Below are 27,386 nucleotides of genomic sequence, written 5' to 3'. Positions count from 1 at the left end.
TCTCTCTCTCTCTCTGTCTCAATAAATAAATAAAATCTTTTTAAAAAATTTTTTTAAAAAGATTTTATTATTTGAAAGAAAGATCACAAGCTCGGGAGAGGGGCAAAGGGAGAGGGAGACGCAGGACTCCGCTGGGCAGGGAGCCCGACCTGGGGCTCCGTCCAGGGCCCTGTGATCACGACCTGAGCTGAAGTCAGATGCTTCGCCCACTGAGCCACCCAGGTGCCCCTAATTTTTTTTAAGTGGCATTCCTAATAGTTTTAAGTATTTACATAAAAGTTGTATGGATGTTGGAGTGTCAGCAAGGAGGAGGCTGGGAGCATCTCAGCAGCCACGAGCCCGGCACGGTCAGGTTGACCTGTGGTGTCACCCTCTTTCTGGGCCTACGGTCTCCTTCTGTGAGCCTCTGGCCAGCTGTGCCCCACCCGGGGCTATGAATCTGTTCTATTTTCCCTTGGATAACGTCCTGGGATCTGTGAGTCCCCTGTGCAGGGTGGGGGGGTCCGTCCCGGTTCCCCGTGACACTCTTGCTCCTCATTTTTGCAGCCTTTCTCCTGAGGTGAGGCCTGTGTGCAGAAGACGTAAGCGTGTGGGCATGAAGCTCCTGAGCTTGCACCGATGGCACCAGGGGGGACCCCAGGCGGCACTGCCCGTCGGGCCCCCACTGCCGGGCATGAGGCTGAACTTCGTGGGAGGGCGTCGTGTGGTGTGTGTCGGGTTGAGTTTGGCTTCTTTGCCTTGCCGCGGGGACGTGGGGGGCCCTCTGCGGTGGGGAGCGTTGCGCGGTCCGCCGAGGTGCTCGGCCCCCTCCGGGCTGACCCGCGCGCGCTTCCGCCTTCCCCCGGCGGCCTCCGCTCCCGGTGATCATCAGCCGCAGCGATGCCGTTACTTCGTCAAGTGTGTGTTCACACTTTTGGCTTGGTCTGTTTTTCTAGTGGATAGTCTGCCCTGTTCGAGGAGCTCTGCGTGCTCAGGGCGTGGCCCTCCACACCAGCGTCGCCGCCCTGGGCTTCCTTGCCTCCCGCGTGTGTCGATGAACGGGCTCTGACTCTTACCCCAGCCCACTCCTTAAGTTTTCTTCATGGCCAGTGGTTGCTTCTGCCTGGTTGAGATCCTAACCTGCCTGATCGCTCTGATACTCCGACGTTGGTCTAGGTGTTCGTTTGGAACAGCGCTCCGTGGGGCGGCCGGGGCCACGGCTCGGGGTGTTTGTGTGTGTGTCCTGTGAGCACAGCACTGTTCCTGGGAGGTCCCCTCCCGGCCGTGAACCGGGGAGCCTCCGCGCGTTTCCTGTGAACGTACCCGCCCCCGTCTGGGTCCTGCCAGGCGCCTCATGCTCGTCACCGCAGCGGGGCCGGGCGGTGGTGGTGGGCAGCCTCTGGGGGGCCAGGCCCAGGGGGGCACAGGGGCTGCACAGGTTCTGCAAACACCAGGGTGGGCAGCGACCTCTTGGGAACGCACTGCTCAGACATGTCTGCTCTCCCCCAGGCCGCTGCCTTTCTGACTGACGCCGGACGGGAGTCCCGATGATCCGCTGACTCCGCACACCCGGGTCCTCGGGGAGAGCCTGCGATGTCCCAGGACAGGGATTATGACTGTGAGAGCCATGATGCTGCTGCGCAGGAGCCCCGCCTCTCGGGATCGAGCACCAGGTGAGGAGGCACCGCAGCGGGCGGGCGGCCGTGCACCTGCACCGGCGGGAGGCCCTGCTCCGCGATCGGGGGTGAGCCTACATGTCCCGATGGGGCCACGGTCTGACTTCGTTGAGGCTTCCTGGCCTGCCGTCCTCTCACTGACGTCCTACGGCTCACGCACCTCCTAGGCCCAGTGGCGCAGGACACACTGCTCCTCCTGCAGCGCCTGTGCCACCGCATCCTAGGCTGTGCTCTTATGTGAAGGCCCACGGTGGCCTCAGGGCTGCCCTCTGGCAGAGTCGATGCTAGGTCCTCTGTTCCCACAGTTTCCTCTTGACTGGTGGCTGTGCCAGCACCAGGAGACTGAGGGGTCTGTGTGTTCTTGTCTCCTCACTTTTCTTCCTCTGGGAATAATCTCTATTCCTTTTTTTTCTGTGAATCATTTGTCTTTTTTTTTTTTTTTTTTAAGATTTTATCTATTTGGGGGGAAGAGAGCCCGAGCAGGTGGAGAACGGAGGGAGAAGCAGGCTCCCCGCTGAGCATGGAGCCCGATGCGGGGCTCGGTCCCAGGACCCCGGGGTCCTGCCCTGAGCTGAAGGCAGACGCTCGGCTGACCGAGCCTCCCCAGGTGCCCCTGCATCATTTGCCTTGACCTTCCTGATTTGTAGACTTTGCTTCTTTGTATTCTGTGTAGACGTCACGTTTGGCTACACACATGGAAGATTGTCTTAGTTCGTGTTCACATTTTTTCATATTATTTGGCTGGTTTTTGATGAACAAGTGGTTAAACCCTAACATAGTCTGTCCCACTGGCTTTTCTGTGTTTTCATATCATTTCTGTCTGATTTGATAAATCCTTTCCCGATTGAAGCCCTGAAGCTCTGCTAGATGTTTGAAGGTTGACCTGGGTTTTGATGCCGCCCGTCCCCCAGGGGGCGGATCTGTGAGGGGCTTGCTTTGGTGCCCACGCATCTGTGCACTGGCGCAGGCTGCCTCCCGGGCTTCCCGGCGGCCTTCACTCGGCCCCCCTGCCTTCTCAGGACACCTGGGCTCTGCTTGGCCATTGGTCCTTCCGTGTGGGGCGATGGCAGTCAGTCTGCCCCCCCACCCAGGAAAGACGCCCTACTGGGACTCTGGCTGACGGTGGGATCTGTGGGGAGACCCGGCTGTGGCGTGTGCAGCTCCTGGCCGAGGCCCATCCCTCGCCGGTGGAGGCCAAGCGCTCGGCTACACCTGTGCCCAGGGCTGTTCTTGCTTCCGTGTCTCTTCCTGGTTTCCTTCTTCCTTCCCGACGTCCTCATGCTCCCAGTGTCGTGGCACCGAGGGCGCTGGTCCTGCCAGCGCAGGAGGTGGCTCTCATGGTTGATTCTCGTCCGTCGCTTCCCTGTTCCCCTAGGGTGAGATCGTGCACCAGGGAGTGGGGCGCCCGGGACACTAGGGAGCTGTCGCTCTCGGGAAGACTGCGGGCGCCGTGGTCGCACCGAGCACCCCGGGCTCATGCCGCGGTGTCCCCGCGGTGGTGGGCACCCCTCTGGTGGCCGGAGCCGGGACGCAGGCCTGGGAGGATGGGCGCAGCGGCCAGTGCCTGGGGGCCGAGGGTGGTGCTTCCCGGCCGGTAGGTGCGAAGGTGCGAGCTTTGTGGCCCCAGAGGCCGGGAAGTGCTCACCGTGTGCCAAGCGGCCCAGCGTGCGGCAGGCCGAGGTGCCCGTGGCTGTCTGGGGACCGAGGGCAGAGCCCCGGGGGGGAGGGGTGCCCTCCAGGCAGGACCTCCTGGCGGCAGGGGGCGCGGCCAACCTCTGTGCGGGGGTTTGCGGGCCCTCTGGCCCATCCTGTGGCTGCTTCCACACGGGCTGTGGGAAGGCAGCACCACGCCGGGACCGTACTAACGGATGCTGTGCGGGGGCCGCCGCCGCCGGTTGGATGGGGCAGGGCGCCACCGTGGCATCTGAGGACGGGCGAGGCCTCTGTGGGAGGCAGGGAGGCGGCCTGGAACAGGCCAGGCAATGCTGCAGGACCCAGGCACCAGGGGAGCACTCGGTGGGAGCACCCAAGGGCTGAGCGCTGCTGGCCGTGGCCCAGCTCCGTGGGGCCCTAACGTCATTCCTGCCTCCGTGCTCGCCCACGTGGCCCCGGCGATGGAGGGCGTGCTCTGTCCCGGATGCCAGCCACCCTGCAGGGAGTCCCCACGCCTCTGCACCCCAGCCCCTCTCCCCTCGGCTTTCCCTGGGCAGCACCCCGCCCCCCACATCCCCTACACCGACCTGCTCAGGCTTCCCTGAAGTGGCCATGCTTTTTCTTCGATGAGATAAAATTCCTGTAGAATGTAAAGAGAGTACGGTCGGTGTTTCTACACACTCCCGAGGTCATGCAGCCGTCACCACCGTCTCTGCATCTGCAGCCTTTCACCACCCCGTAAAGAAACCCCTTTGCATTAGCAGCCGCTCCCCCGCCCCTACCCCAGCCCTGGCAGCCACTAATCCACCATCATTCTGTGGACTTTTCTGTTAAGTTAATGGAATCACGCAACAGGCAGCCTTCTACGATTGGCTTTCTTACCTCCACATCCTGTTTCCAGGCTCACCCACGTTGTAGGACGTTTCAGGGCTAACCCTGTGTAGACGGTACCACATGCTGTTATCTGTTCTTCGGGTGATGGGCGCTTGGGCTCCCTCCACGTTTTGTCTGTTGTGGCTTGTGCTGCTGTGAACGTTTGCGCACAGGTTTCTGTGTGGATATGTTTCTACTTCTCTCGGGTCAGAGAAATGCTGGATCATGTTCGAACTCCGTGCCTGAGTGTTTGGAGCGCTGCCAGGCCCTTCCCACCAGCAGCGGGCGTGGAGGCTGCAGTGTCTCCACATTTTCTCCAGTACTGGTTGTTAGGGTGTCTTCTTGTTTGTTTTAAGGATTCTGTTTATTCTTTCAACAGAGAGAAGGCAAACACGCACACGGGGAGATGGAGAATCAGACTCCCCCCTGGGCAGGGAGCCTGAGACGGGGCTCGATCCCAGGACCCCAGGGTCACGACCTGAGCCCAAGGGAGATGTTAACCGACTGAGCCCTCCAGGTGCCCCTCATGTTTTTTAAAAATTATCGTAACTGGGGATTCCTGGGTGGCTCAGCAGTTTGGCGCCTGCCTTTGGCCCAGGGCGTGATCCTGGAGTCCCGGGATCAAGTCCCACATCGGGCTCCCTGCATGGAGCCTGCTTCTCCCTCTGCCTGGGTCTCTGCCTCTCTCTCTCTCTCTCTCTCTCTGTCTGTCTCTCATGAATAAATAAATAAAATATTTTTAAAAAATTATCATAACCATCCTAGTTGGTGTGACGTGGAGACTCATCATGGTTTGATTTGCATTTCCCTGATGACTAATAATGTTGAGCACCCTTTTATGTGCTTGTTTTTTTTTGTTTTGTTTTTTTGTTTGTTTGTTTGTTTTTAAGATTTTATTCATGAGAGACATACAGAGAGAGGCAGAGGCACAGGCAGAGGGAGAAGCAGGCCCCCTGCAGGGATCTCAATGTGGGACTCAATCCTGGGACTCCGGGGTCATGCCCTGAGCCAAAGGCAGATGCTCAACTACTGAGCCGCCCAGGCGTTCCTCTGTGTTTGTTGTACCCAGAATATGTAAAGAACTCTCAATGGGCAGAAAAAAATAAATGGGTAGAAATCTGAATTAGCATTTCTCCAAAGAAGATAGAGAGCCAACAAGTCTTTAATCAGATCCATGATTTGCAAACGTATCCTCTCATTCTGTGATTGTCTTTTCACTTTCTTGATGGTATCATTTGTAGCACAAAAGTCTTTAAATTTTTAAGATTTTGTTTGTTTATCTGACAGCGGGAGAGAACGCACAGAGGGAGCAGCAGACTCCCCATGGAGCAGGGAGCCCAATGCAGGACTCGATCCCAGGACCCCGGGATCACTAACTACCAGGTGCTCCAAAAGTGTTTAATTTGGATCAAGTCCAGTTCATCTGTTTTTCTTCCGTTGCTCATGTTTCTAGTGTCAGGTCTAGGAATCCATGGCCAGATTCAGGGTCATGAAACTATACTCTATGTTTTCTTCTAAGTTTTACAGCTTTAGCTCTTACGTTTAGGCCTTTGAAACATATTGAGTGAACTTGTGTGTGTGATGTGAGGCAGGGGTCCAGCTTCCTTCTTTTGTGTATGTGCAGCTGTCCTGGCCCCGTTTGCTGTAAAGACTGTCTTTCCTCAGTGAACGGATCTGGTGCCCCTGTTGTAAGGATCCAGAGGGCAGAGAATGTGCTGGTCACTCTTGTGTCCCTTTCACCTGGTAAATTGCCTGGCATGTATTTGACACTCATTTTGTTTCAGGAAATATTTATTTGAACACATCACCGTCTGCAAGCGTACATCTCCAAGAACTGGAGAAGGCTGCAAGGGCCCTACGTGTTGACTCTGGTGCACAGCACAGCGCACTGAGAGGGCTGCGGGCCAGCCTGGCATCTGCACCGTGTCTTAGTCCCCCTCATGTGTCCCTCTGCCTCTGCCACCACGCAGCTCCTTTTCACTAGCCCACCTCGATGCTGCTGCCAGTCTGTCACCTGCAGTGTCCCAAGCCCTCCTGGCAGCACAGCCCACAGAGACAGTTTGAGCAGTTTCTTCTCACGTGCCTGGAGACTGAGTGTCCTTGCACCGTGCAGACCCTCTGTCCACGTGCACAGACAGCCCCAGCCCAGGGGTGAGGTGTGTCCCCTGTCCCCAGCCTGCCTGGCGGAGGCCTGGGTGGAGGAGCTGACCACTGCGCCAGTCTCGGCTCTGCTGTGTCTCCCTCACAGGGGAGGGAAGGCCTGTTCCCTCTGCACAGGGGTCCACCTCCTTGCTCTGCTCAGGGGTCCACCTCCTGTGTGCATTCTCTACCCACTGGCTCCCCAACAGTCTGGGTTCAATGCTGTACCCTAGGGGTGACCAGAACATTCTTCCAAAAAAGCGGGGTTTCTACCCACGCACACACAGGAGTGTGCCAAAAAAGGAACAGATGCTATTCTTTGTTTAGAAAGAATTATAGCTATTAAATTTGCTTGAAAGTGCTTCTTTAGGGCTTAGAATGTTCAGTTCAGTGCTTTCTCAGCTTCTGCGCCAGAACAGTCCTTCCGTTGGGAGCATCTGGACTTTGTTCTGGTCAAATCCAGCTCTGTGATCCAGGATAGAAAAACAACACAGCTATGTGAGGAGGTGGGATGCAGGGATCTCACTGTGCCTTGTGGGTGCCCCACCGGGGGGCAGCTGCCTGTCCGTGCAGGGAGCACCAGGGCTGAGCACATGGCCAAGCTTCCATTCCCACCTCTAGCGGCGTCTTGCTGGCCTGGGGGTCTGTCCCCTGTCCCCTGTGGGCCTGTCCCCTGTCCCCTGTGGGCCTGTCCCTCTCCCAGCTTCTCAGGTCCCCTTCCCTGTCATCTTGCTGTGTCTCAGCCCCTGGGGAGCGCCCAGCCTGACCTTGGGACGGGTTCCTGCCTGGCCTTCCAGAAGTCTCCATCCTTGTTCTCTGTAGATCAGCTTGAGTGAGATCATGTCAGCCCTGCCCAGAGCTGCTCTTGTGCCTTCTCTCTTCAATTGAGCAAGACCGCAGTTCCTGCTCTGCCCCCCAGGCCCCTGCCCCTAGGCCTCTGCCTCCAGGTATCTTCTTGGGGTCTCCCTCTCTGCCTGGGGCAGAGAGAGTCCGTGGTCTCTCAGTACAAAAACTGAACACTAGCAGGCAGGCCAGGATGAGGAGTAAGCAGTGTTGCTGTGCACAGCTCCGGGGAGAGCAGGTCGGGGCCCTCTGGCAGTTGGCCTGCACCCCTGGGACCCACCTCTGGCCTCTGCAGGGTTCTGTACCCCCTGCCGGGGCTCCTGCACAGCAGGGCTGTGAGAAAGAGTTCCAGAGAGCGAACAACTCAAGTGTCTGTCAGCAGTAGAACTGATCACAAATGTGTGACTGCGGCACCTGGTGGGTTTCTCGGTGGAACGTGAAACTCTCGATCTCGGGGTCTTTGGGCCCCATGTTGGGTGTAGAGATTGCTTAAATAAACTCAAAACAAAACAAAACAACAACACTGTGTAACAGGGGCACGTGGTGGCCCAGGTGGTGAAGCATTTGCCTTCAGCTCAGGTCCTGATCCCCGGGCCCTGGGACGAGTCCCACGTTGGGCTCCCTGTGGGGGATGGGGGGGGCTGCTTCTCCCTCTGCCTCTGCCTTCCCCTGCTGGTGCGCTCTGGCTCACTTGCTCTCGTTCTGTTAGATAAATAAATAAAATATTAAAAAACAAAACACCAAGTAACAGGTTTGCCCAGTGAAGGACGAGAGCTTGAGCAGGTGGCAGGTGAGAGCGTCAGTGTCAGTTGCAAGTGAAGGAACAAACCACACCAAAAAAATAGTGTTATCGGGTGAATATGATTAAGAAATACACCTAAATTACTTTGTTTAGAGTTATCTTCAAAGGTAGAGAAACTATAGAGGCAAGGAGGCAGTGGCCCTAAAACTCGGGACAGTGGCGTCTTCATGGTGAACAGAGGTGTGGGTGTTGGATGCTGCCTAGTTTTCTTTCTTGGGGAGTGACGACTGTGCCTGTGGTAAGTCATAATTGCTCATGACGGTATTTCTATGTGCTATGCTTCTGTGTACGTGATAGGTCATGATTTATTTTTTAAAAGAATAAATATAGGGATCCCTGGGTGGCGCAGCGGTTTGGCGCCTGCCTTTGGCCCAGGGCGCGATCCTGGAGACCCTGGATCGAATCCCACGTCGGGCTCCCGGTGCATGGAGCCTGCTTCTCCCTCTGCCTGTGTCTCTGCCCCCCTCTCTCTCTCTCTGTATGACTATCGTAAATAAATTAAAAAAAATTAAAAAAAATAAAAATAAAAGAATAAATATACCATTTACGATAGTGTGTATAAGCCTCAGAATAAACCTGACAAGATGTCCACGCCCTTTGAAGGACCCCTGGGTGAGTGCGTGCCCCATGGTTTGAGTGGATGCGTGTCTGATCCTCCGGGGGTAGACCCCGCGGGCATGTGGACGGCTGATTCTGAAGTTTGTAGCGGGGAGGAGGGCCAGGAATAGCCAGGACACGCCTGAGGAGGACGCGGAACAGGGGCTTTGGAAATCGGATCGTACGCTGCTGTCGTGAGGACAATAGGGTGCTGGACCACCTCAGCTGGGCCACAGAGCCCATGGCGCCCTCGGACACGGGCCCCCTGGACATGGCCTCTTGGACCTTGGCCTCTGGACACGGGAGCTCAGACACTGCCCCTTGGATGCGGGCCCCAGACTTGAGCCCTTGGACATAGGACCCGGACTTGAGCCCTCGGACACAGGCCCCCGGACACGGGTCCTCAGACACGGCCCCTTGGATATGGGCCCTGGACATGGGAGCTTGGACATGGGCCCCCGGACTCGAGCCCTTGGATACAGGCCCCCGAACATGGGAGCCCGGACACGGCCCCCGGGACACAGGCCCCCTGGACACAGCTTTTTGGACACTGGCGCTCACACACCGTCCCCTGGACACCAGAGCTCAGACACGAGCTCAGACATGGGCCCTCAGACCCCAGTACTGGGAAAGGGGCCCAGGGACATGGATGCTCGGACAAGGCGCCCCAACACGCCCCCCGAACGGATGCTTGGACATGGGTCCGTCGCGGAGGGCAGTGTCCTGAGACGCCTAGTTACCCGTGTGGGGAAATGAAATTTTACACAGTAAACAGAAGCCCAGATAGAAGCGACTTCAACATGACGTCAAGTGTAAAACTGTGACAAGGTGACTTCAAAGATCGTTCTGACCTAGAAGGAGGGAAGATTCCTTAAACGAGGCGGGAGGAATCCGGACAGTACCTGGGAATTCAGCTACGTTAAAATCAAAACTTCAGCAAAAAACCAAAAGGCACCGTGGAGTGGAGACACATGGTGAGACCTTGGCCACGAGGGCGAGTGGGAAGGAGAGAGAGGGGCGCCTCCCGCCGCCCCCCTGCCCGCTGCCCAGCACCCGGCAAGGGGCAGGGCTCGGCGGGGACGCAGGAGCGGCGGTGTCCGTCCCAGGCCAGCGGGGTCCGCGGACGCACGGGATGGACGCGAGGGCTGTCCCGGGGGCGCTTCCCCCTCCCCGGGAGAGAGGGCGCCGCTGGGTGCGGTCGTGGCCCCGCCCTCCAGGCCCCGCCCCGCCGCGGCCCCAGCACCTCCCGGCCTCGCCGCCCCCGCCCCTGCCCCTCCAAGCCCCGTCCCTCCAAGCCCCGCCCCACCCCCTCAGGCCCCGCCCCGCCCCCAGGGAGGTCCTGCCGCCGTTCTCGTCTCTTCCTAAATCTGAACTTGCGTCCGCTGTGGGCTGCCCGTGCTCCAGGATGCGCGAACCCGGGATGCGCGAACGTGGTGGCGGGGCCTTCGGGGGCCTGGGGAGGGGGCGGCCCCCGTGGGGTCGGTGCCCGGTGCCCCCGGCGAGGAGCGTGGGCTGTGGGGAGGGGCTCTCGGGACCGCGGGCTGTGTCGCCGCCCCAGGGGATTCCAAACCAAGAGTTGGAGACGTGGAAGGGAAAGGGGGTGGCGAGCAGCCCCCGGAGGCCCAGCTCCAGTGCAGGCCGCGGGGCTCCGAGAGGGGTTCGTGGTCTGGGGGCCACGCGGGGGGGCGGGGCGGGGAGGGGTCCTAGGGCCCCTGGCTCCCGCCCAGCCCTGTGCCCAGTGCCCCCCCCCGTGCCCCCCATGCTCCCCTTGCCCCGGCTGCCCCGGCATCGGGATGGCCGCTGCCCACTCCTCCCAACACGGAGCTCGGCCTTAGCGCCTTCCCTGCTTGCTCCTGGGGTGCTTTGCTTCTCGGCGAGGCCTGGTCCTGGCCCGCAGGGATGCCCGCTGCCCCCTGCCCGCGGTGCTCCTCCTCACCCCGCTGCTCAAGCCTTGGTCTCGGGGCACCAGGGCCCACGGGGCCCTGCACCTGCCCCCACCACGCCCCGCCGCAGACTCTCTGTGTTTGGTGTCCTAACACCGGCCTCGCTGCGCCACACCAGGCACTGGTGACACAGGGCCTCGGGCTTCCAGGAGCAGCTGCTGACCTTGAAGGAGGCCCCAGAGCCTCGGAGCTGCTGGGAGCCGATGGCGAGTGAGGGGCTGGTCCCTCTCCCTCCAGCGGTGGCGGCCAGAGCAGGTCTGGTCCCCGGGGCGGGCCTGTGGTGCTGACACTCCTCCATCACAGGGTCGGGAGCAGCAGAAGGACCAACGGGCCCAGAGCCTCACACGGCTCCGCAGCCTGTGGCATTTCAGGGTTGTTGTTTGGGACACCCGGGTGGCTCAGCAGTTGGGCGCCTGCCTTTGGCTCAGGTCCTGATCCCAGGATCTGGGATGGAGTCCTGCATCGGGGTCCCCGCTGGGAGCCTGCTTCTCCCTCTGCCTGTGTCTCTGCCTCTCTCTCAGTCTCTCATAAATAAATAAATAAATAAATAAATAAATAAATAAATCTTTAAAAAGATAAATAAAGGGTTGTTGTTTGTGGAAACTTGGAGGCAGAAAAAGAGTATGCTGGGTGTCAGCCAGACATATCCTGATAGCAGACGTATCAGCATTAGTATTGTCTTGTTCTGGGCAGCCCCGGAGGCACAGCAGTTTAGTGCCACCTGCAGCCCAGGGTGTGATCCTGGAGACCCGGGATCGAGTCCCGTGTCAGGCTCCTTGCATGGAGCCTGCTTTTCCCTCTACCTGTGTCTCTGCCCCCCCGCCCCCCCGCCTCTTGTGAATAAATAAATAAAATCTTTAAAAAAAAGAAAAAAGGATTCTCTTGTTCTGAGTAGATTTAGTTTTCATTAAAAACCTTAGTGGGGTGGGGATGCCTGAGGTTAGTTGAGCATCCAGCCTTCAGTTTTGGCTTGAGTCGTGGTCTCAGGGTCGTGAGCTCCAGCCCCATGTTGGGTTCTGCACACAGCAGGGAAACTGCCTGGGATTCTCTCTCCCCTCCCCGAGTCCCTCCCCTCCCCGTGCTCATCCTCTCGGTATCTCTCTAAGATAAGTGAATAGCGGTGTCTGGGTGGCTGAGTGCCATTAAGCATCCACCTTCAGCCCAGGTCAGGATCCACGGGGTCCTGGGATCGAGCCCCACATCGGGCTCCCTGCCCAGCAGGGAACCTGCTTCTTCTCCCTCTGCCCCTCCCCTGCGTGTGCTCTCTTGCTCTCTCTCTCTCTCTCTCTCTCTCTCTCTCTCAAATACATAAATAAAATCTTTTTAAAAACTTAGTGGAATGGAAACTGTGTCCTTGGGGTAGGAGGTACCCTGAGCGCCCCGGGGAGGAAATGGCTCCAGAGCTGGGCCCTGTAAAGACGGCGCCATCTGTTCCTCCTGCAGGCAGGCAGGACATGGTGGCCTCGGTGGTCAGGGCATCCTGTAGGACACAGGTTCCTCTGAGGACAGGACGCTAGAGCCTGCAGAGGCCAGAGGAGGTGCTTGGCCAGGACGCCCCAGAGCTCCTGGGCACCGGGCAGTTATGAGCACGGGGAAGATCAGCAGTGGGAGTTCAGTGTGGCCTGGTTTTGTTGTCCAAGTGATAGAACTTCTTGCCTTTGGAGCCGGGAGGTGTAGGAAAGGCTTGATGCTGGGTGGGAAGGTCTAAATCACCCCTTCCCCAGGCAGGTGGACTGTGCAGCGGCTGGGGACACAGGACACACCATGGGGTGGGCAGGACCTGCTCCGTGGGGTTGGCAGTGGGGCCAAGGTTGCGGGAGCCCCTTGTTCCCAGAGGCCAGTGCCCCGACTCTGCTAACGCTCCTCTTGCTGTTTTTCAGGCTGGAGTGGGTGGAGATCATCGAGCCGCGCACCCGCGAACGCATGTATGCCAACCTGGTCACCGGCGAGTGCGTGTGGGACCCTCCTGCCGGCGTCCGCATCAAGCGCACCAGCGAGAACCAGTGGTGGGAGCTGTTTGACCCCAACACATCCCGCTTCTACTACTACAACGCTAGTACCCAGCGCACCGTGTGGCACCGGCCACAGGACTGTGACATCATCCCCCTGGCCAAGCTGCAGACCCTGAAGCAGAACACCGAGTCGCCCCGCGCCTCCGCAGAAAACAGCCCTGGGAGGGGCAGCAGCGTCAGCCGTGAGGGGAGCACCAGCTCCTCCCTGGAGCCGGAGCTGGATGCCGGCGAGAAGGCGCAGGAGCCTTCGGGGCGGGCTAGCCGCCAGGCCACTTTTGGGGCTCTGCAGGAAGAAAGCGGCAGGTGAGGCAGGCGGGTGACCCCGGAGTGCTGGGTGGGGCCTGAACCTCATGCAAGCAGTGGCCTATACCAGCTCCCACCCCTGCCCCCCAAACGCTCTCATTTCCGTTTGGCAGGAGCCCCTGTTGACCACGAGGAGGGTGGCCTCTGGGGGGACAGCAGATGGGCCTACTGTGCTCACCTTTCCCAGACAGGGCTGTTAGGAGGCATCTGGGGCTGGACGGTCCCTGGCGAATGGCCGTGAGGTCGTTTGGTTCTGTCCACTGTGGGAAACGTGAATGTGGCGTGGGGGCCCCACCAGAGGCAGACCCCCCAGAAGTACCCCGTATCCCAGGTGCCCCACACCTAACAGGTACTGCTCCAGGGCTCAGTGCTCAGGGAGTCCAGAAGGAGTGGCTCGTCAGGAAGGTGCTAGGATGGGGTGTGCCTTGGTGACACAAGGTGACATGAAGCCAGGGAGGGTGTAGGGACACTCATTGGCTGGGAGGCCAGGTGGGAACAGGGTAGCAGGGATGGGGAGGGTGGGGTCAGGGGTGGGGCAGCCTGGATTTCCCTCAGGGACAATGGAAACCACGAAGTGATTAAACCTAGCTTATGGTCCTGTTAAGGGACGTCCAGGGGTCGAGGATGCAAACAGGGCAGGCTGGCAGCGTCAGTGGCACTGGAAGTGCTGTTCTGTGTGGCGCAGTCGGGTGGGCGTGCTGGCGGTTGTTGGGGGCTGGGGGGCTCGACAGCTGGCTGTGGTGTTCCTAGACGGGTCGGGGAAGATGGGGCAGGTCCGGGGGTGGGATCCGCGTGGATGCTGCTGCTGGGGAGGCATGCTGCCTTTCCTCTCAGGGCTCTTCCAGCTGCGTTGGGAATTACACTGACATGAGACAGATCAACAGTAGGAAAAAAGTAGTTTCCTTTCGTGCTCCGAGGTCCAATGATGAAATTGAGACCCTAGGAAGTGGCCAAGGCGCGTAGTTATTATACCTCTTAGACAAAGAGACAACAGATTTGTGAGGAGTTGACAGGGTAAAGACAACAGACCTTTGGAGCTTTACTTAGGAATCCTAAGCCGAGGCTGGGCGGAGGTACCATGCGTGCACAAGATCTGTTTCTCCGGCTTTCTCAGCTGTGAGGTCCCTCCCTCTGGTGAGAAGGGTGTCTCTTTACTTCTTAGGGCAGGGAGGGTGTTTTCACGTGGAAGGGTTACTTCAGCTTTCAGGGGACAGAGGGGCGTCTGATGACCTTGCTCCCGTGGTTTCCCAAGCAGCTGCAATGCAAAATAATCAGTTTGCTGCTGTGACACCTTTTGGGGTGGACTGGCCTGGGCCCCTACGTTGCACACACACCAGAGGTCAGAGGCAGGGGCTGGGTGGGCCTGAGGAGACCGACCTTCCCGTGGTGAGCACCAGGAGAGAGCACAGGGGGGCTCGGCCTCCGCCTCTGGCTTCCTGCGGGGCCAGGCCGCGCTGTGCCGCGCTGGTTGGCCCTCCTGCAGGCCCTCTGGCCCAGCAGATTCGACGGCCTCTGGGTTTGGAGAGGCCTCCGAAGGTGCAGCCTCACGTGGACTGTGATGATTTTGAATTCTTATCCTACTGGTTGCTGACTCGTCTCTGTGATTAGATGGGGAGATCGGATTCTTTTTAGGATTCTGTTGACAGACGTGTCTGTCACCCACACTCTGGGCACCAGCTGGAGAAGCGTGCTGCCCCCCTCTGCCCTGCACCGCGCTACCCACGGTGGGAGTGTCCTCTTCAGGTGCCTAGGATATTCTGTGGGGATGCGGGGTTCCTACATGGCTTTGGGGCCAGAATTTCCACAAGAAGCCCTGTTTGGATTTGGATTAGAATTATGTTGTGTTTATTAAATCAATTTGGGGGAAATAGGCATCTCTGTTAAATTGTCTTCTCCCACTTTAATACGACATGTGTTAAAACATCTTGGCGTAGGACTTGCATATTTTTTAAGGTTTATTTCCAGGTGCTTTATCTATTTTATATCAGAAGTCTTGTCTTATGATCATTCCTGTTACACACACATCGGTTCTTACGTCCCAGTCTTGCTGATCTAGCACCAGCACCTGGCCTTGTCCCCGGGGCCGCTGTCCTTGTAACACTATGACGCTGCAAGCGCAGGAGGTCCCCTTTCTATTGCCAGACTTTTTATTATGAGTGGATATTGCAAAAAAAAAAAAAAAGAAAAAGAAAAAGAAAAAGAAAGAAAGAATGGATGTCGCATTTTATGGAGTCTGTTGGTGTCAGTGTTGTAGGTTGAACTGTCCGTGTCCCCCCCCCCCGCAGATATGTTGGAATCCTAAGCCCCCAGGAGCTCAGGCCCAGCGCGGTTGGGAGCAGGCCCCTGGCTGGTTGCAGTGAGGCCCCAGCGTGGTAGGCCGAGCCCTCCACAGGGAGGATGGGCGTCCCGCTGGGACAGAGATGCACAGAGAGGCCCGACGGCGGCGGAGACGGCCTGGTACCCCAGCCCGGGGCGCCCAGGGTGGCGGCCCCTCCAGCAGCCGGAGCAAGGCCTGGGACGGCCCAGAGCCTCTGAGCCTCTGAGCCTCCAGGAGGGGCCGCCCTGCCCTCCCGGAGCTTGGACCTTTGGCCTCTGGGCCTGGGAGGAGCAGGAGCTTCTGTTGTTTTAAGCTGAGGTGTGCGTTGCTTGGCGACAGGTGCCCCCTGCCCCTTCTCAGTCGGCATTTAATTCTGTTTCTCCCATTTCTAAAATACTTACTCTATATTATTTTCAAAATAGATTCAGATTGCTAATATTTTTTTAAAGAATTTATTTATTTGAGAGAGTGCAGGGGGCAGAAGGAAAGGGAGAAGCAAATTCCCCGCTGCGCAGGGAGCCCGACGCAGGGCCCGATCTCACGACCCTAAGATCACGACCTGTGCTGAATCCAGGAGTCTGAGGCTTAACCGACTGAGCCCCTCAGGCACCCTGAATATTTTCTGATTTCAATTATGATTTCTTCTTTGACTTATCTGTAACTTAGAAACGTCTTAATTACTAAAACTCTAGGTTATTTTTTATTCTTCTTCATTGCCACCTTAATTTCACGTTGGTCAGAAAGCATGGGTTTCGAAAACGAAAACGGTTTCGTTTTTTGTTTTTGAGACTTACTTTGTGGCTTAAATCCTGAATTTTGTAATTTTTTTATGACTATTTTCAAAAATAATTTCTTTTCCCTGTTTGTTAGGTCTGAGGTTCTCTGTGTGTTCATTAGATCAAATCTCTTATATCTTTTTTTTATTTTTTATTTATTTATTTATGATAGTCACAGAGAGAGAGAGAGAGAGGCAGAGGCACAGGCAGAGGGAGAAGCAGGCTCCATGCACCGGGAGCCCGATGTGGGATTCGATCCTGGGTCTCCAGGATCGCGCCCTGGGCCAAAGGCAGGCGCCAAACCGCTGCGCCACCCAGGGATCCCCCAAATCTCTTATATCAGGCAGGTTTCGTACCAATCTTTTGTCTGCGTGATGTATCATTTCTGACGAGGTAGCCTCTCCTACTGGATCAGTAGCATTTTCTGTCTCTCCTGTTAATCCGTCTGTTACTGCTTCCTCTGTATTGAAGCTGTGGGTTGGTGGCACAAGAATTTAGGGCTGTTACGCTTTCCTAGGGAATGGCCGCTTCTGTCATCGTGCAGTCGTCCCGTTGATCCCCGTATTTTTGTCTCCGAGTCGGCTTGATATTCACGTAGCACTGCTGTTCTCTTTGGTGGGCATTGGCTTCTTAATATCTTTCCCCAAACTGCAGTCCTTTCCTTATACTTTGAGTGTGTCTCTTATAAATAATGCAGAGCTGTTGGGTTTACTTGTCACCAGTTCTGAACACCTGTCTCTGGTTTGGCAGGACCATTGCCATTCTGTTTACTTAGATCACTGACACAGCAAAAGGATTGAGTTTATCATCTTTGTGTCCTCTAAGGTACACGCTGTTCACGGCCGCCCTCTTCTCCTTTGGTTGTCCCCACACCACTCCCTCCCTGTGACCTGGCGTGTGTCTTGCAGTTCACATGTGCTCTTGTGATGTATGGGCCATAGGCCGGGTGCCTTCTTCAGGGGGTGCTGCTCTTCCAACTGTGGGATGGCCCTGCAGCTCCAGTTTGGGTGCTGCCCCTACACCTCCCCACTAAGGGCCTGGGGGGGGTGGTCTGGGGGTCTGTTCTGTGTGGCTGCCAGAGGATCTCAGCCCTGGGCTCCGTGGTGGGCGGTATCTTGCTGGTGCATTCATTTTCATTTCCTCTTTGCCATTGATTCTTATTCTCTCTTCATGAGCGAAAACCATTTGAGTTTTCTCTTATATTTGTTGCTTATGTTTTTTTTTACGTATTTTCCCCTGGAGTTGCTGGCTTACTTTCTGTGTTAGTTTGCAGGAGTTCCTAGTATATTCCTAATATCAATTCCTCATTGCTTTTGGTAGATGTTATGAGTATCCTGTTTTCTGTCACCTGACTGCTAACTGGTCCCTGTGTCCTTGATTTTGATGCAGTGAAGTTTATCACTCTTTCTTCCTTGTGGTTTGTGCTTTTATTTAATTTATTTATTATTTTAAAATTTTTTAAAGATTTTATTTATTCATTCGTGAGAAACACACACACAGAGAGAGAGAGAGAAAGAGAGAAAGGCAGAGACACAGGCAGAGGGAGAAGCAGGCTCCATGCAGGGAGCCTGACGTGGGACTTGATCCCGGGTCTCCAGGATCACGCCCTGGGCCGAAGGCAGACACTAAACCGCTGAGCCACCTGGGCTGCCCGGTTTATGCTTTTAATGTTTTGTTTTTAAAAGTTTTTCCTTGGCCTAAATCCAAAGATATTCCCTTATATGTCTTGCATTCACCTTACAGTTTTATTTTCACGTTAAAGCCTGAATCTGGAGTTATTTCCTGGGAGGCAGGAAGGATATGCTTTCATCTCCTAAACTGCCCACCGCTGCCCTGGGCAACAGTAGTGCCTGCACATCTGCTTGCATAAGCTCCCTGACCCCTGGAAGCCCCCTCTCCTCTTCGTCATTAAGACCATCTTAGCTGGTTGTGTGCCTTCCTTCATCATGTAAATGCTACAGAAGATCCGAGCGGCATTTTCTTTCTTTTTTTTAAGGTTTTATTTATTTATTTATTTATTTATTATTTTAATTTTTATTTTATTTATGATAGTCACACAGAGAGGGAGAGAGGCAGAGACACAGGCAGAGGGAGAAGCAGGCTCCATGCACCGGGAGCCCGACGTGGGATTCGATCCTGGGTCTCCAGGATCGCGCCCTGGGCCAAAGGCAGGCGCCAAACCGGTGCGCCACCCAGGGATCCCCAGGTTTTATTTATTCATGAGAGACACAGAGAGGCAGAGACACAGGCAGAGGGAGAAGCAGGCTCCATGCAGGGAGCCCGACGTGGGACTCGATCCTGGGACCCCGGGGTCATGCCCTGGGCTGAAGGTGGTGCTAAACCGCTGAGCCACCCAGGCTGCCCCTAGCGGCGTTTTCGCTGATCTATTGACATGCATTTTGAGGAGTGCTGACCCTCTCTCAGGTGGCTGGTCCTCTGTGAGAGCAGCGCTGCTTGAGAAGCCTGCAGTCATTAGTTCCCAGCTGTTTACCTTCCCTGTTGCTGAATGCCTATGTCATACGGATCCACAGACGTTTTAAGCAGAACCACTGAGGAAAAATCCCATAGAATCATAGCACATACAACTTTCTGACCAGAAGAGGGAAAATAAAACAAAACCTACTTAATCTAGTAAAAGGCGAAAGCAAGGAGAAAGGCAGCCCAGTGTTTTTCTGTAATAATAGAAGCCAAACAGGAAGTGACACAAACTCGGGAACCACTCCCTCAGCAACAGGGAACGTAAACGACTCGAAATACGGCTTTTGTTATCAAACAAGAACACGATCCCCTTCATGCAAGGCGCGGTGTTCTCTAAATCCTTCCTGTGTACTCATTTGTATTTGTAGTTTTGCCTTTGGTTTTAGCTTCCCAGTGAGCTTTGGTTAGGGCTCTCTGGAGCGTGGTAGTGTGGATTTGACGTGTGAGATGATGTCCTATCACAGCAGGAGGCTCAGGGCCTCGTGTGTCACTCCCGTGCACTCCTGGTCGTTTGGCGATGCTTGTTGATCTTCTTTGCTGCGTCCACCGACATAGAGAGTGTGTGTGCACGAGTGTGTGAATGGTTTAGGTGGTTTCTCACGGGTAGGCGCCCACACGTGTTGTCCAGTCCCGCAGTGTGGTGCAGAGACCTTCACAACTGTGTCCTCTTCGAGAGTTGATCCCTTTGTCCCTATGAAATGGCTCTCCTGATGTCTACTAGTATTCTCTGCTCCAAAATCTGCTTGTAGTGATACAGGCACTCCAGGTTTCTTTGAAGCGTTAACGTGGTATCTCTTTTTCCAACCTTTAAACTATTGTTATGCTTTCATTGTGATCGGGTCCTGCTTTTTTATTCCATCCGACTGTCTCTGCCTTTTAATTGGGGGACTTAGACCACTCATATGTAATGTGATTATTTGTGTGATTGGGTTTCAGTCTGTCATCTTGCCGTTTTGTTGTTCCATCTGTTCTTTTTTCTTCTTTTGGGTTAATTAAACATTTTTTTATTCAACTTCATCTCTATGCTGTGTGTTTTTTTTTTTTATTGTCTGGTATGTTTTACTTGTTTTGGGGTTTGTATTGTATATTAACTGATCAGAGCAGGCCTTCGGGCAAGAATACACCTGTGGTGTGAGAACCTAACGCACACTCCAGGCGTCCTCCTGGTGTACCTGATGTCCAAGGTAAACGTCTTGATACACTGTTATTATTTTTGCTTTAAGCTGCTAATTATCTTTTAAAGAGATGTACACACAAGGGGAAAACATTGCCCATATTAATGTATAGTTACCAGGACTCTTGAGTTCTGTTTTGGATTTTCACGTGGCAGATAAGTATCTCCTTCTCACCCGTGAGGTCCGTCGGTCTCTGCTGGGTCTCGAATCCTGATAGACGGATGTTCCTGTCTTGCTGCTCTGCCCTCCTGGGCTGCATCACTTCTGCTGAGACGTCTGTTCTCATCCTCACTTTGTATCTCTGTACAGAGTATGTCCTTGTGCTCTGCTGCTTTTAGGGTTTTCTCTATATTGCTGATTACAAACAATATGTTTATGATTTGCCTTAAAGTTTTCTTCATCTTTCTCACTCAAAGTCCATGGAGCTTCTTGAACCTATAGGGTCATAGTTTTCATCAAATTTGGGAAATGTTATTTTTTTCAAGTTTTTTTTTTTTTTTTTTGTCTATCCCTGCAGGACTCCAGTCACATGTAGAACAGACTGCAGCTCATGATGGTCTTGGATGTTCCTTTTCTGTTTTCCTTCTTTCTTTTTAATCTTCGTTTTTCCTGTGTTTCACTGGACAGACTGTACTGCTGTGCTTTCAAGTCTGCTGACCCTTCCTTCTGCGATGCCTGTCCCATTGCTCACCCTTCCAGCACATTCTTCATTTCTGATGTTGCCCTGTTCTTCTCTGGAACTTAGATTGGAATCTTTTTATATATTCCTTCTCTCTACCTAACATGTCTTTTTTTTTTTTTTTAGCTTTAGAACATATGGAATACAATTTTAATAACTCTCAACATTCTCATTACTAATTCCATCATCTGTATCAGTTCTGGGTTGGCTCTGATTGATTGAATTTTCTCTTCGCTTGCAGTTCATTTTCCGCAGGACCCTGAGTCCTGTGCGGGCCCACCATGTCAGACCCAGGGGGAGGCTGTTCCTGTGGAGGGAGCACCGGTCAGCGTCCTGACGAGGGAGGGCTCTTGATGTGCTCAGGGATTGGCAGGAAGGCCACGGTGGCTGCTCAGAGGAATCGAAGGGAGTTGCTCTGCCCTGTTCTCCAAACCAGCTATAGGTGTGCATCTGTCGAGACTTACGATGAGATTTTACATATCTCATCTTTGAAAGTGTCTTTTTACACAGAGACTGTTAAATACTGATTATCAATCCATGAGCATCATTCGGAAGACATTTATCAAGTTCTCTCAGACTTTCCTCTTGGTATTTGCCTTGTAGAGGCCGCGACCCCGCAGATTGCTGACCCCTGCCTAAGGGGAGATGGAAGTTCCTCCGTACACAGTGAGGTGGGTTTCAAAGCAGGGAAGTTTCCTCTGCGCTGGCACTTGCCTTGAGGTCTGAAGGCCCTGCTGGAACTGTAGTTCGATCTTGGAGGCTGTATCTGCTGCAAATTTGTGGGAAGGAAGTTCTCGCTTCTTATTTTAAGTTTGGACAGCATGGGACGTAGATAAAGCAAGTTGATGTTGTTTGTGACTCAGACACTGGTTGGCGGCCAAATGACTGCAGTGTTCGTTTCACATATAAATGATGTTTGCCTCACAACTTTAGTTCGAATTCATTAAGAAGCATAAAATTTGCTCCCCCCCCCCCATAAAAAAACCAAACACACACACGTTCCAGTCATGCAGTGTTTGGTGATAGTGGCTGGGAGAGGTTTCCTTATTCACGGCGTCCAGCGTTACCAGGGGGTTTTAAGAAAATGGCAGGAAAGTGTCCCACCGTCGAGCCTGTGGGCTGGGGTCGGAGGGCTGGCGTCCGTGGGACAGGAGTCTGCGAAGCTGCCCCTGGCGGGCGGGTCATGGCCTGGAGGTGACAGGCGGCAGCCCAGTCTCTGCGGGGACTGGCGTCCACCGTTGTCGTCGGGGCACCCAGCCCGCCCAGAAGCCGGCGTGGAACTGCTCCGCGACCTGGTTATGTACGGGCGCCGAAGTTGGAGTCTTTTAACATTTTCACATTCTGCCAAACATTTTTGGAAAATCCAGAAGCCATTCTGGGCCGCACCGCGGGCTCTCGGAAGCGGCAGTGGGCGGCCATGGCCTGGGGCAGCACCGGGTGGGCTCTCCAGGTGGCCCCCGAGGGCACCGGGCCTGCCTCGGCCGCTCTGCACCGTCCCTCTCCGCTCCGAGGCCTCGTTCCTGCCCCGGGAGGTGCCAGGTGCAGCACCGGGGCCCCTGCGTGGCCTTCCGCCGCCCCGATTGCTGCACCCCCCCTCCGGGCCATTCATGGGTGCCCCCTGCGTGCCCGCCCGCCTCTGGCTGCTGCCGCGCCTCGTGCCCCTGCCCCAGCCCGGGCCCAGCACGAGCAGGTGCCTCCGCGGGTGCGCAGCAGCCTGGGACCCCGACAGCCCTGGGCCCTGGTGCCGGACGTGGAGGCGGGGAGGGCCCAGGGCACCCTGGCGACATAGGACTCAAAAGGAGGAGGTCTGGGACCTGCAGGAGGTGACGGTGGCTGTCTGGTGGCGGGAACGTTGTGTTGGCTTTGGCTTTGAAGAAAGAAGAACCGTGTACCAGCCTGGCTCGGGCACAAGCGACAGAGCGCTGTGAGCACAGAGAACAGACGGGTTGTGGCTGCCACTCTGGCCGACAGCTAGCGCTCCCAGACCTGCGGGCCCTTTGTCGTCCCCTGGTGTCCAGCCAGGAGGGGGAGCGATGCCCCAGCCGAGGTAGAGGTAGACGTGTGCGGGTGTCGCGCAGACGTGTCTGCGTACATCACTGCTCCTGCTTCCGGCTGTTTCTGCTGCAGCTCGATTATGTGTCGGGAACTCGGACCACCAGCCCGTGGTAACTTGAAGCACTCACTCATTCGGCTTTTACAAGAACGTTTTTATTAGAGAAGCAGTGCACATCAGTTGTACTTTCTAGTACATATAGTTACACAGAAGAAAAACCTAAAAACGCACTAAATGCGCTCTCTCAGTTTTCTGGCATTTACCTTTGCGGTTTTGAAAATACTGCAGAAGTGTTTCCAGAAGCTTTCCGTGTCTTGGTATGAGCAGGACCGAGGCAACAGGAGCTCCCACCGCTAGACACAGGATTTGTTTCCGCTGTACTTGATGAGCATGAAACTTTTAACCCGTATTTACTAAACTCTTATACACATTAAGTCCGCCTTTGTACTTTCTGCTGCATTCCAGAATCTGCCGCGCCCTCTACCAGTGCAGCTCTGTTTTAATTATTTACCTTTGTAGTATTGTGTGTATCTAATGGTAAAAATGATCTCTCCCATTATAATTTCTAAACTTTTTCTTAGTTACTCTTATGTGCTTATTTCTTTTTTTGGGTAAACTTTCCAAACACTCTAAGTTCTGAAAACATTTCTTCCTATCGGAAATGTTATCAGAATTAACATTAAGTGTATTAACCAATTTTGAATTATATCTTGTATCAATTATATCAATTATATCTTCCTAATTATTGAGTTTTCCTGTTCAAGGAACCTTGTGCGTTTTCAGATTCCTTTATATACCTTAATAATAATTTATAGTTTTATTCATACCGATCCAACATACTCCTTTTTAACCTATGCCTGGACTTTTATTTCATTTCTGTGGTTCTTATTGCCGTGATGAAAGTGAGCTTTGCTCCCGACAAGAAGAGCTGTTGGTCTCTTGTATCACACGAGTGATACAGCATCACGAGTCTCTGTGGTGTCTTTAGTAGTTGTTCCATCGATTCCTTCACTTTTTCTAGGTTCACAACATAGAGTACACTTTCAGCCTTTTACCACTAGATACTACGAAGGTCTTGAGTTTAACATGGGTTATTCTTGATCAAGTTAAGTAAATTTTCTTTTACTTCTGGATTACTGAGAGTTTTCAAGTTATAGACATTAATTTGACCACATGTCCTTGAACACCTGCCAAGATAATCACCCGCTAATTTATTTCCCAGATACTGAGTGTGTGTTGTGCTCTGCACACGCACTCTTAAAAAGTTTATTATCCCTAGGAGACTATTTCTCTCTTTTTAAAAAAGATTCATTTATTTTACTTGAGAGAGAGAACAGGGACAGCAGCAGAGGGAGAGGGAGAGTATCAAGCAGATTCCCTGCTGAGTGCGGAGCCTGACACAGGATTTTGATCCCACGACGCTGAGATTGTGACCGGAGCGGAAACCAAGGGCTGGACGTTTTACTGAGCCACCCAGGTGCCCCACTATGAGAGTATTTCTAACTCTGCTCTGTCTCAGGTCATCTGGTCAAAGTTGTGGTTCTCACTAACCCTGTCACTATGGCCTTAGAGTAGAAGCCCTGTTCCAAGTCATCTGAGCCCCTAAGATCCAGGATGGAGCAGCTGATATCTTTGCCTGACCCCAGCCTCTGGACGGAGGCGGTCCCTGCTGGAGGGCAGGTCAGTCTCCAGTCCATTTTGTCCAGGCCACATGCAATGAGGGTGGACTTAGGGCAGAGGAAATACCCCTTTGAACTGATGGAGGGAACAGTTCTGTGGGCTGGACACTGGAGTTATTCCTGAGACACTAAAAGAATGACACATTCTTGAAAGTGAAAGATTATTATTTTGAATGTACTCTATTTTTAAATTACTGCACTTACGCTTCTGTCTTTTTTCCCTTTTGCTATGTTTCAGTTCTTCACCACCAGGAGTGTTCCTTGAGAAGGACTATGAGATTTACCGGGATTATAATGTGGATGGCCAGCTTCTTCACTACAGGTAGATCTCACTGGCTCACACTTGGCCCTGGCTCCTGACCTGAGGGTGGTTTTCCTGGCAGCTCCTGGGTGAGCTGGAGAAGAATCTGGCTCAATAGGAAGCAGCTAGCTGGATGTATACGCCATGTGGGGTCCCACACCGGCCGGAGGAACATGAGGAGGGGCTGTGGGGCCACAGCACCATTTGGAGTGGTCCCCAGGTTCATGTGGCAGCTTTCAGGAAGCTGGAAGAAGCTTGTCAGTGCCCAGCCTGGGAGCCACAGAGTGTTGCTCCTACCAGAGGAGTGAGTCCCTGGGGAACCCTCAGCATGCACTCTCCCCTGGAGCTCCAGGCCACACATCAGAGTGCTCCCCAGTTGAAGCTGGGAAGATTGGTATTGATCACAAGGAAAGAAATGGACATTGGCTTCCCTTAGTCCTGGGTTGGCCCTGCAGGGTATTGCAAGGTTCCAGAGATGACAGATCCTGGGATGCAGCATCTATCAGACTGGGTGGGAGCTGTCCTCAGCCAAGTTGTAGGTCCAGGTGGGGTGCTGTGCCTCTGGGTGGCCTAGGTGCCCTTAGCACAGACCAACAGGAGTAATACCAGCACTGGGGAGGAACTTGAAGACCTGAGGGGCCTTTGGTGGCTTGCTCAGTTGGTTCCAAGATCGATCTTGGTAGTGCTGACTGGGTTTGTTGATATGGAATGGAACCTGAGCTGACCTGGGCCCACCTGTCAGGGGGTGTGACCGTGGGTGTGTTTTGTAGCCTTGCTTCCATGTGCGCTTCAGTAAAGTGGGGTCAGATGGCTGGTAAGCCCTCAGTGCCCCCGCAGGCCGGGGCAGGCCCTCTGACTTGGTATTCCCTGGGGGTTGGGCAGTGCTTTAGTGGTCTCTGTCAGAGTCCCCCCACCCTGTAGGATGCATGTGCCCACCTGGTCTTTGGTGGCCTGTTGCAGCCCTGGCCCTGCTGTCCTGGGTGCCACCTGAGCTGGATATGAGAACAACATGTTGCAGTTTTAGGAATAGAGGCACTCACCCAGCCAGCATGGGAAGAACAGGAAGCTAAAGTTTATGGAAAGATGAGGGAGGAGACTCTCCCCACCACACTGTGAGCAGGGTCTGTGAGGAGAAGGGGGAGCAAGAAGGAGTTTGTCCAGGGAGGCTTGTGTCGCCCAACCAAGGTGGTATTGCTGCTCAGGACCCCGAGCAGGGCAGGGCAACGATGGGATGCCTGGTGGACGGCCCTTCCAGCCCAGGCACAGAGGTGCATCTACGGGGCAGTTGGGGGGCTGCATAGTTCAAGCTGTTTTTCATTTTTTTCTTTTTAAAGATTTTCTTTATCTCAGGGGTGAGGGGAGAGGGAGAAGCAGGCTCCCCACTGAGCAGGGAGCCCCATGTGGGGCTCGATCCCAGGACCCTGGGACCATGACTTGAGCTGAAGGCAGATGCCCAATCAGCTGATTGTGTTGCATACAGGGGCCCTTAAGTTGTGTTGCATATAGAACGTCAGACGTACAATTTCTTGTCCACATGAGCAAGGCTCTCTGAGTTCCACTCAGCGTCGTTACTGAGGCTCAGGATCTGCATACGTGGCAGCCGAGGCCCCGAGGAGGTGGAGCCAGAGCAGCTCCTCCGGCTCTGGTCCTGTGCGGTGCTTGCCATTCTCCCTTTGGAAAGAGGCCGTGGAGAAGCTCTCCAAGCTGAGTGGAGTTTCCTCTCTCTCTGCTCCTGCACATTCCCAACACCCGCCTCTGCCCTGCCTGCTTCCAGCATTTCCCAGTGCATGAAGGGTTTTGTTCCTTCCCTCGTGGTTTTAAAGAGTCACCGGAGGGATCCCTGGGTGGCGCAGTAGTTTGGCGCCTGCCTTTGGCCCAGGGCGCGATCCTGGAGACCCTGGATCGAATCCCACATCAGGCTCCCGGTGCATGGAGCCTGCTTCTCCCTCTGCTTATGTCTCTGCCTCTCTCTCTCTCTCTCTCTCTCTGACTATCATAAATAAATAAAAAATTAAAAAATAAATAAATAAATTGTCACCGGACAACCAGATAAGCAACCATTTTATTTAGAGACAAGTGGTGACTGTCTGCTAGTAGAGTGATGGGGGATCAAGGAACGGGTGAGGACAGGCTTCCTGGGTTTGGGGAACCATAAGGAGACAGGTCTGAGGGCCGGCCAGGGAGGTCAGACCGGGTAGAAAGGCTGGCCACGGGCAGCTGGGTCGTCTGGCCACTCAGTGGTCAGAGGTGGGAGACGAACAAGAGACAGACAGCAGGGCCTGGAAACTGGGTGTAGGGCTTCAAAGAGGGCTTCCAGAAGAAGAGTAGAGCAGTGGGGTCAGGTGGAGACAGCGTTTGGGGCTGTAGAAGGGCCTGGCCTGAGGACGCCCGCAGAGGCTGCCTGCACAGTGAAGCCCATCGGGGGTAGGCCCCTCTTGGCTTCTAGGCTCTTACTCTCCGTGACCAAGGGCCACCTCTGGGCCCTGGGGCCCATCTTTCCAGCTGTGACTTGGAGTCTATGACTCAGAGGTGCCTGCATGGGCCTCAGGCCTGACTTGGCAATGGAAAAAGAGACTTCAGGAGGGGTGCTTAGTGCACACGTATGCTGCAGTGCTGGGCGTTGCCCCTCAGCCCAGGGGCATTATTTTTATGGTGGAGGGCAAGGCCACGGGTCTGCCTTTCTCCTGCCTCGGTCTCTCATTTCCACCCTGACTAGATGGAACTGCTCTCGGGTCCTGGAACACATGTGTCATCTGACCAGAAGGCCTCTCACGTGCTCTTGGCCTGTCTTTCCCACCCTCCTCATCCCACAGCACAGTCTTGATCGCCCACAACTGACAGGCCACAGGGTGCCTTCGTGAGCCACAGCCCTCAGCACCCTTCACCAGGCAAGGATCATTCTTTACCTCACAGCCCCTGCAGGGCCCTGGTACCAGGGCTGGATCACTATCTGCCGAGCCGTAAAAAAAAGTGCAAAAGTAATGCTTCGTGCTTGCTGAGTGTTTCCTGTGTGTCAGTACTGAGCTAAGGACTTTATCATATGCACAGTATGGGACTTAATCCTCATAAGAATGAGTGAGGACACTGAGTCAGAGATGGTAAGTGATT

General features: G+C 54.6%; 1 protein-coding gene across 8 annotated transcripts in view; it reads left to right on the top strand.

Moving 5' to 3' along the window:
• The window catches only part of ARHGAP39 (Rho GTPase activating protein 39), a 91,077-nt gene that overhangs the window by 43,913 nt on the left and 19,778 nt on the right, over nt 1-27,386 (top strand). For 7 of the 8 annotated variants that reach the window (XM_055313895.1, XM_055313891.1, XM_055313894.1 and 4 more), the window contains exons 2-4: nt 1,489-1,652; nt 12,386-12,820; nt 24,216-24,299. In XM_055313895.1, coding sequence (XP_055169870.1) covers nt 1,573-1,652; nt 12,386-12,820; nt 24,216-24,299 — 599 coding nt within the window. In that variant the 5' untranslated portion in view covers nt 1,489-1,572. Of the gene's footprint in view, nt 1-1,488; nt 1,653-12,385; nt 12,821-24,215; nt 24,300-26,434; nt 27,167-27,386 lie in introns of those variants that run through there. The other variant, XM_055313899.1, reaches the window with a different exon arrangement.

The sequence above is a fragment of the Nyctereutes procyonoides genome, unplaced genomic scaffold, assembly GCF_905146905.1.
Source record: "Nyctereutes procyonoides isolate TBG_1078 unplaced genomic scaffold, NYPRO_anot_genome, whole genome shotgun sequence".
NCBI classification, from domain to species: domain Eukaryota; kingdom Metazoa; phylum Chordata; class Mammalia; order Carnivora; family Canidae; genus Nyctereutes; species Nyctereutes procyonoides.
Note: the sequence above shows the minus strand (reverse complement) of the source record. Positions and strands in the feature narration are given on the sequence as shown.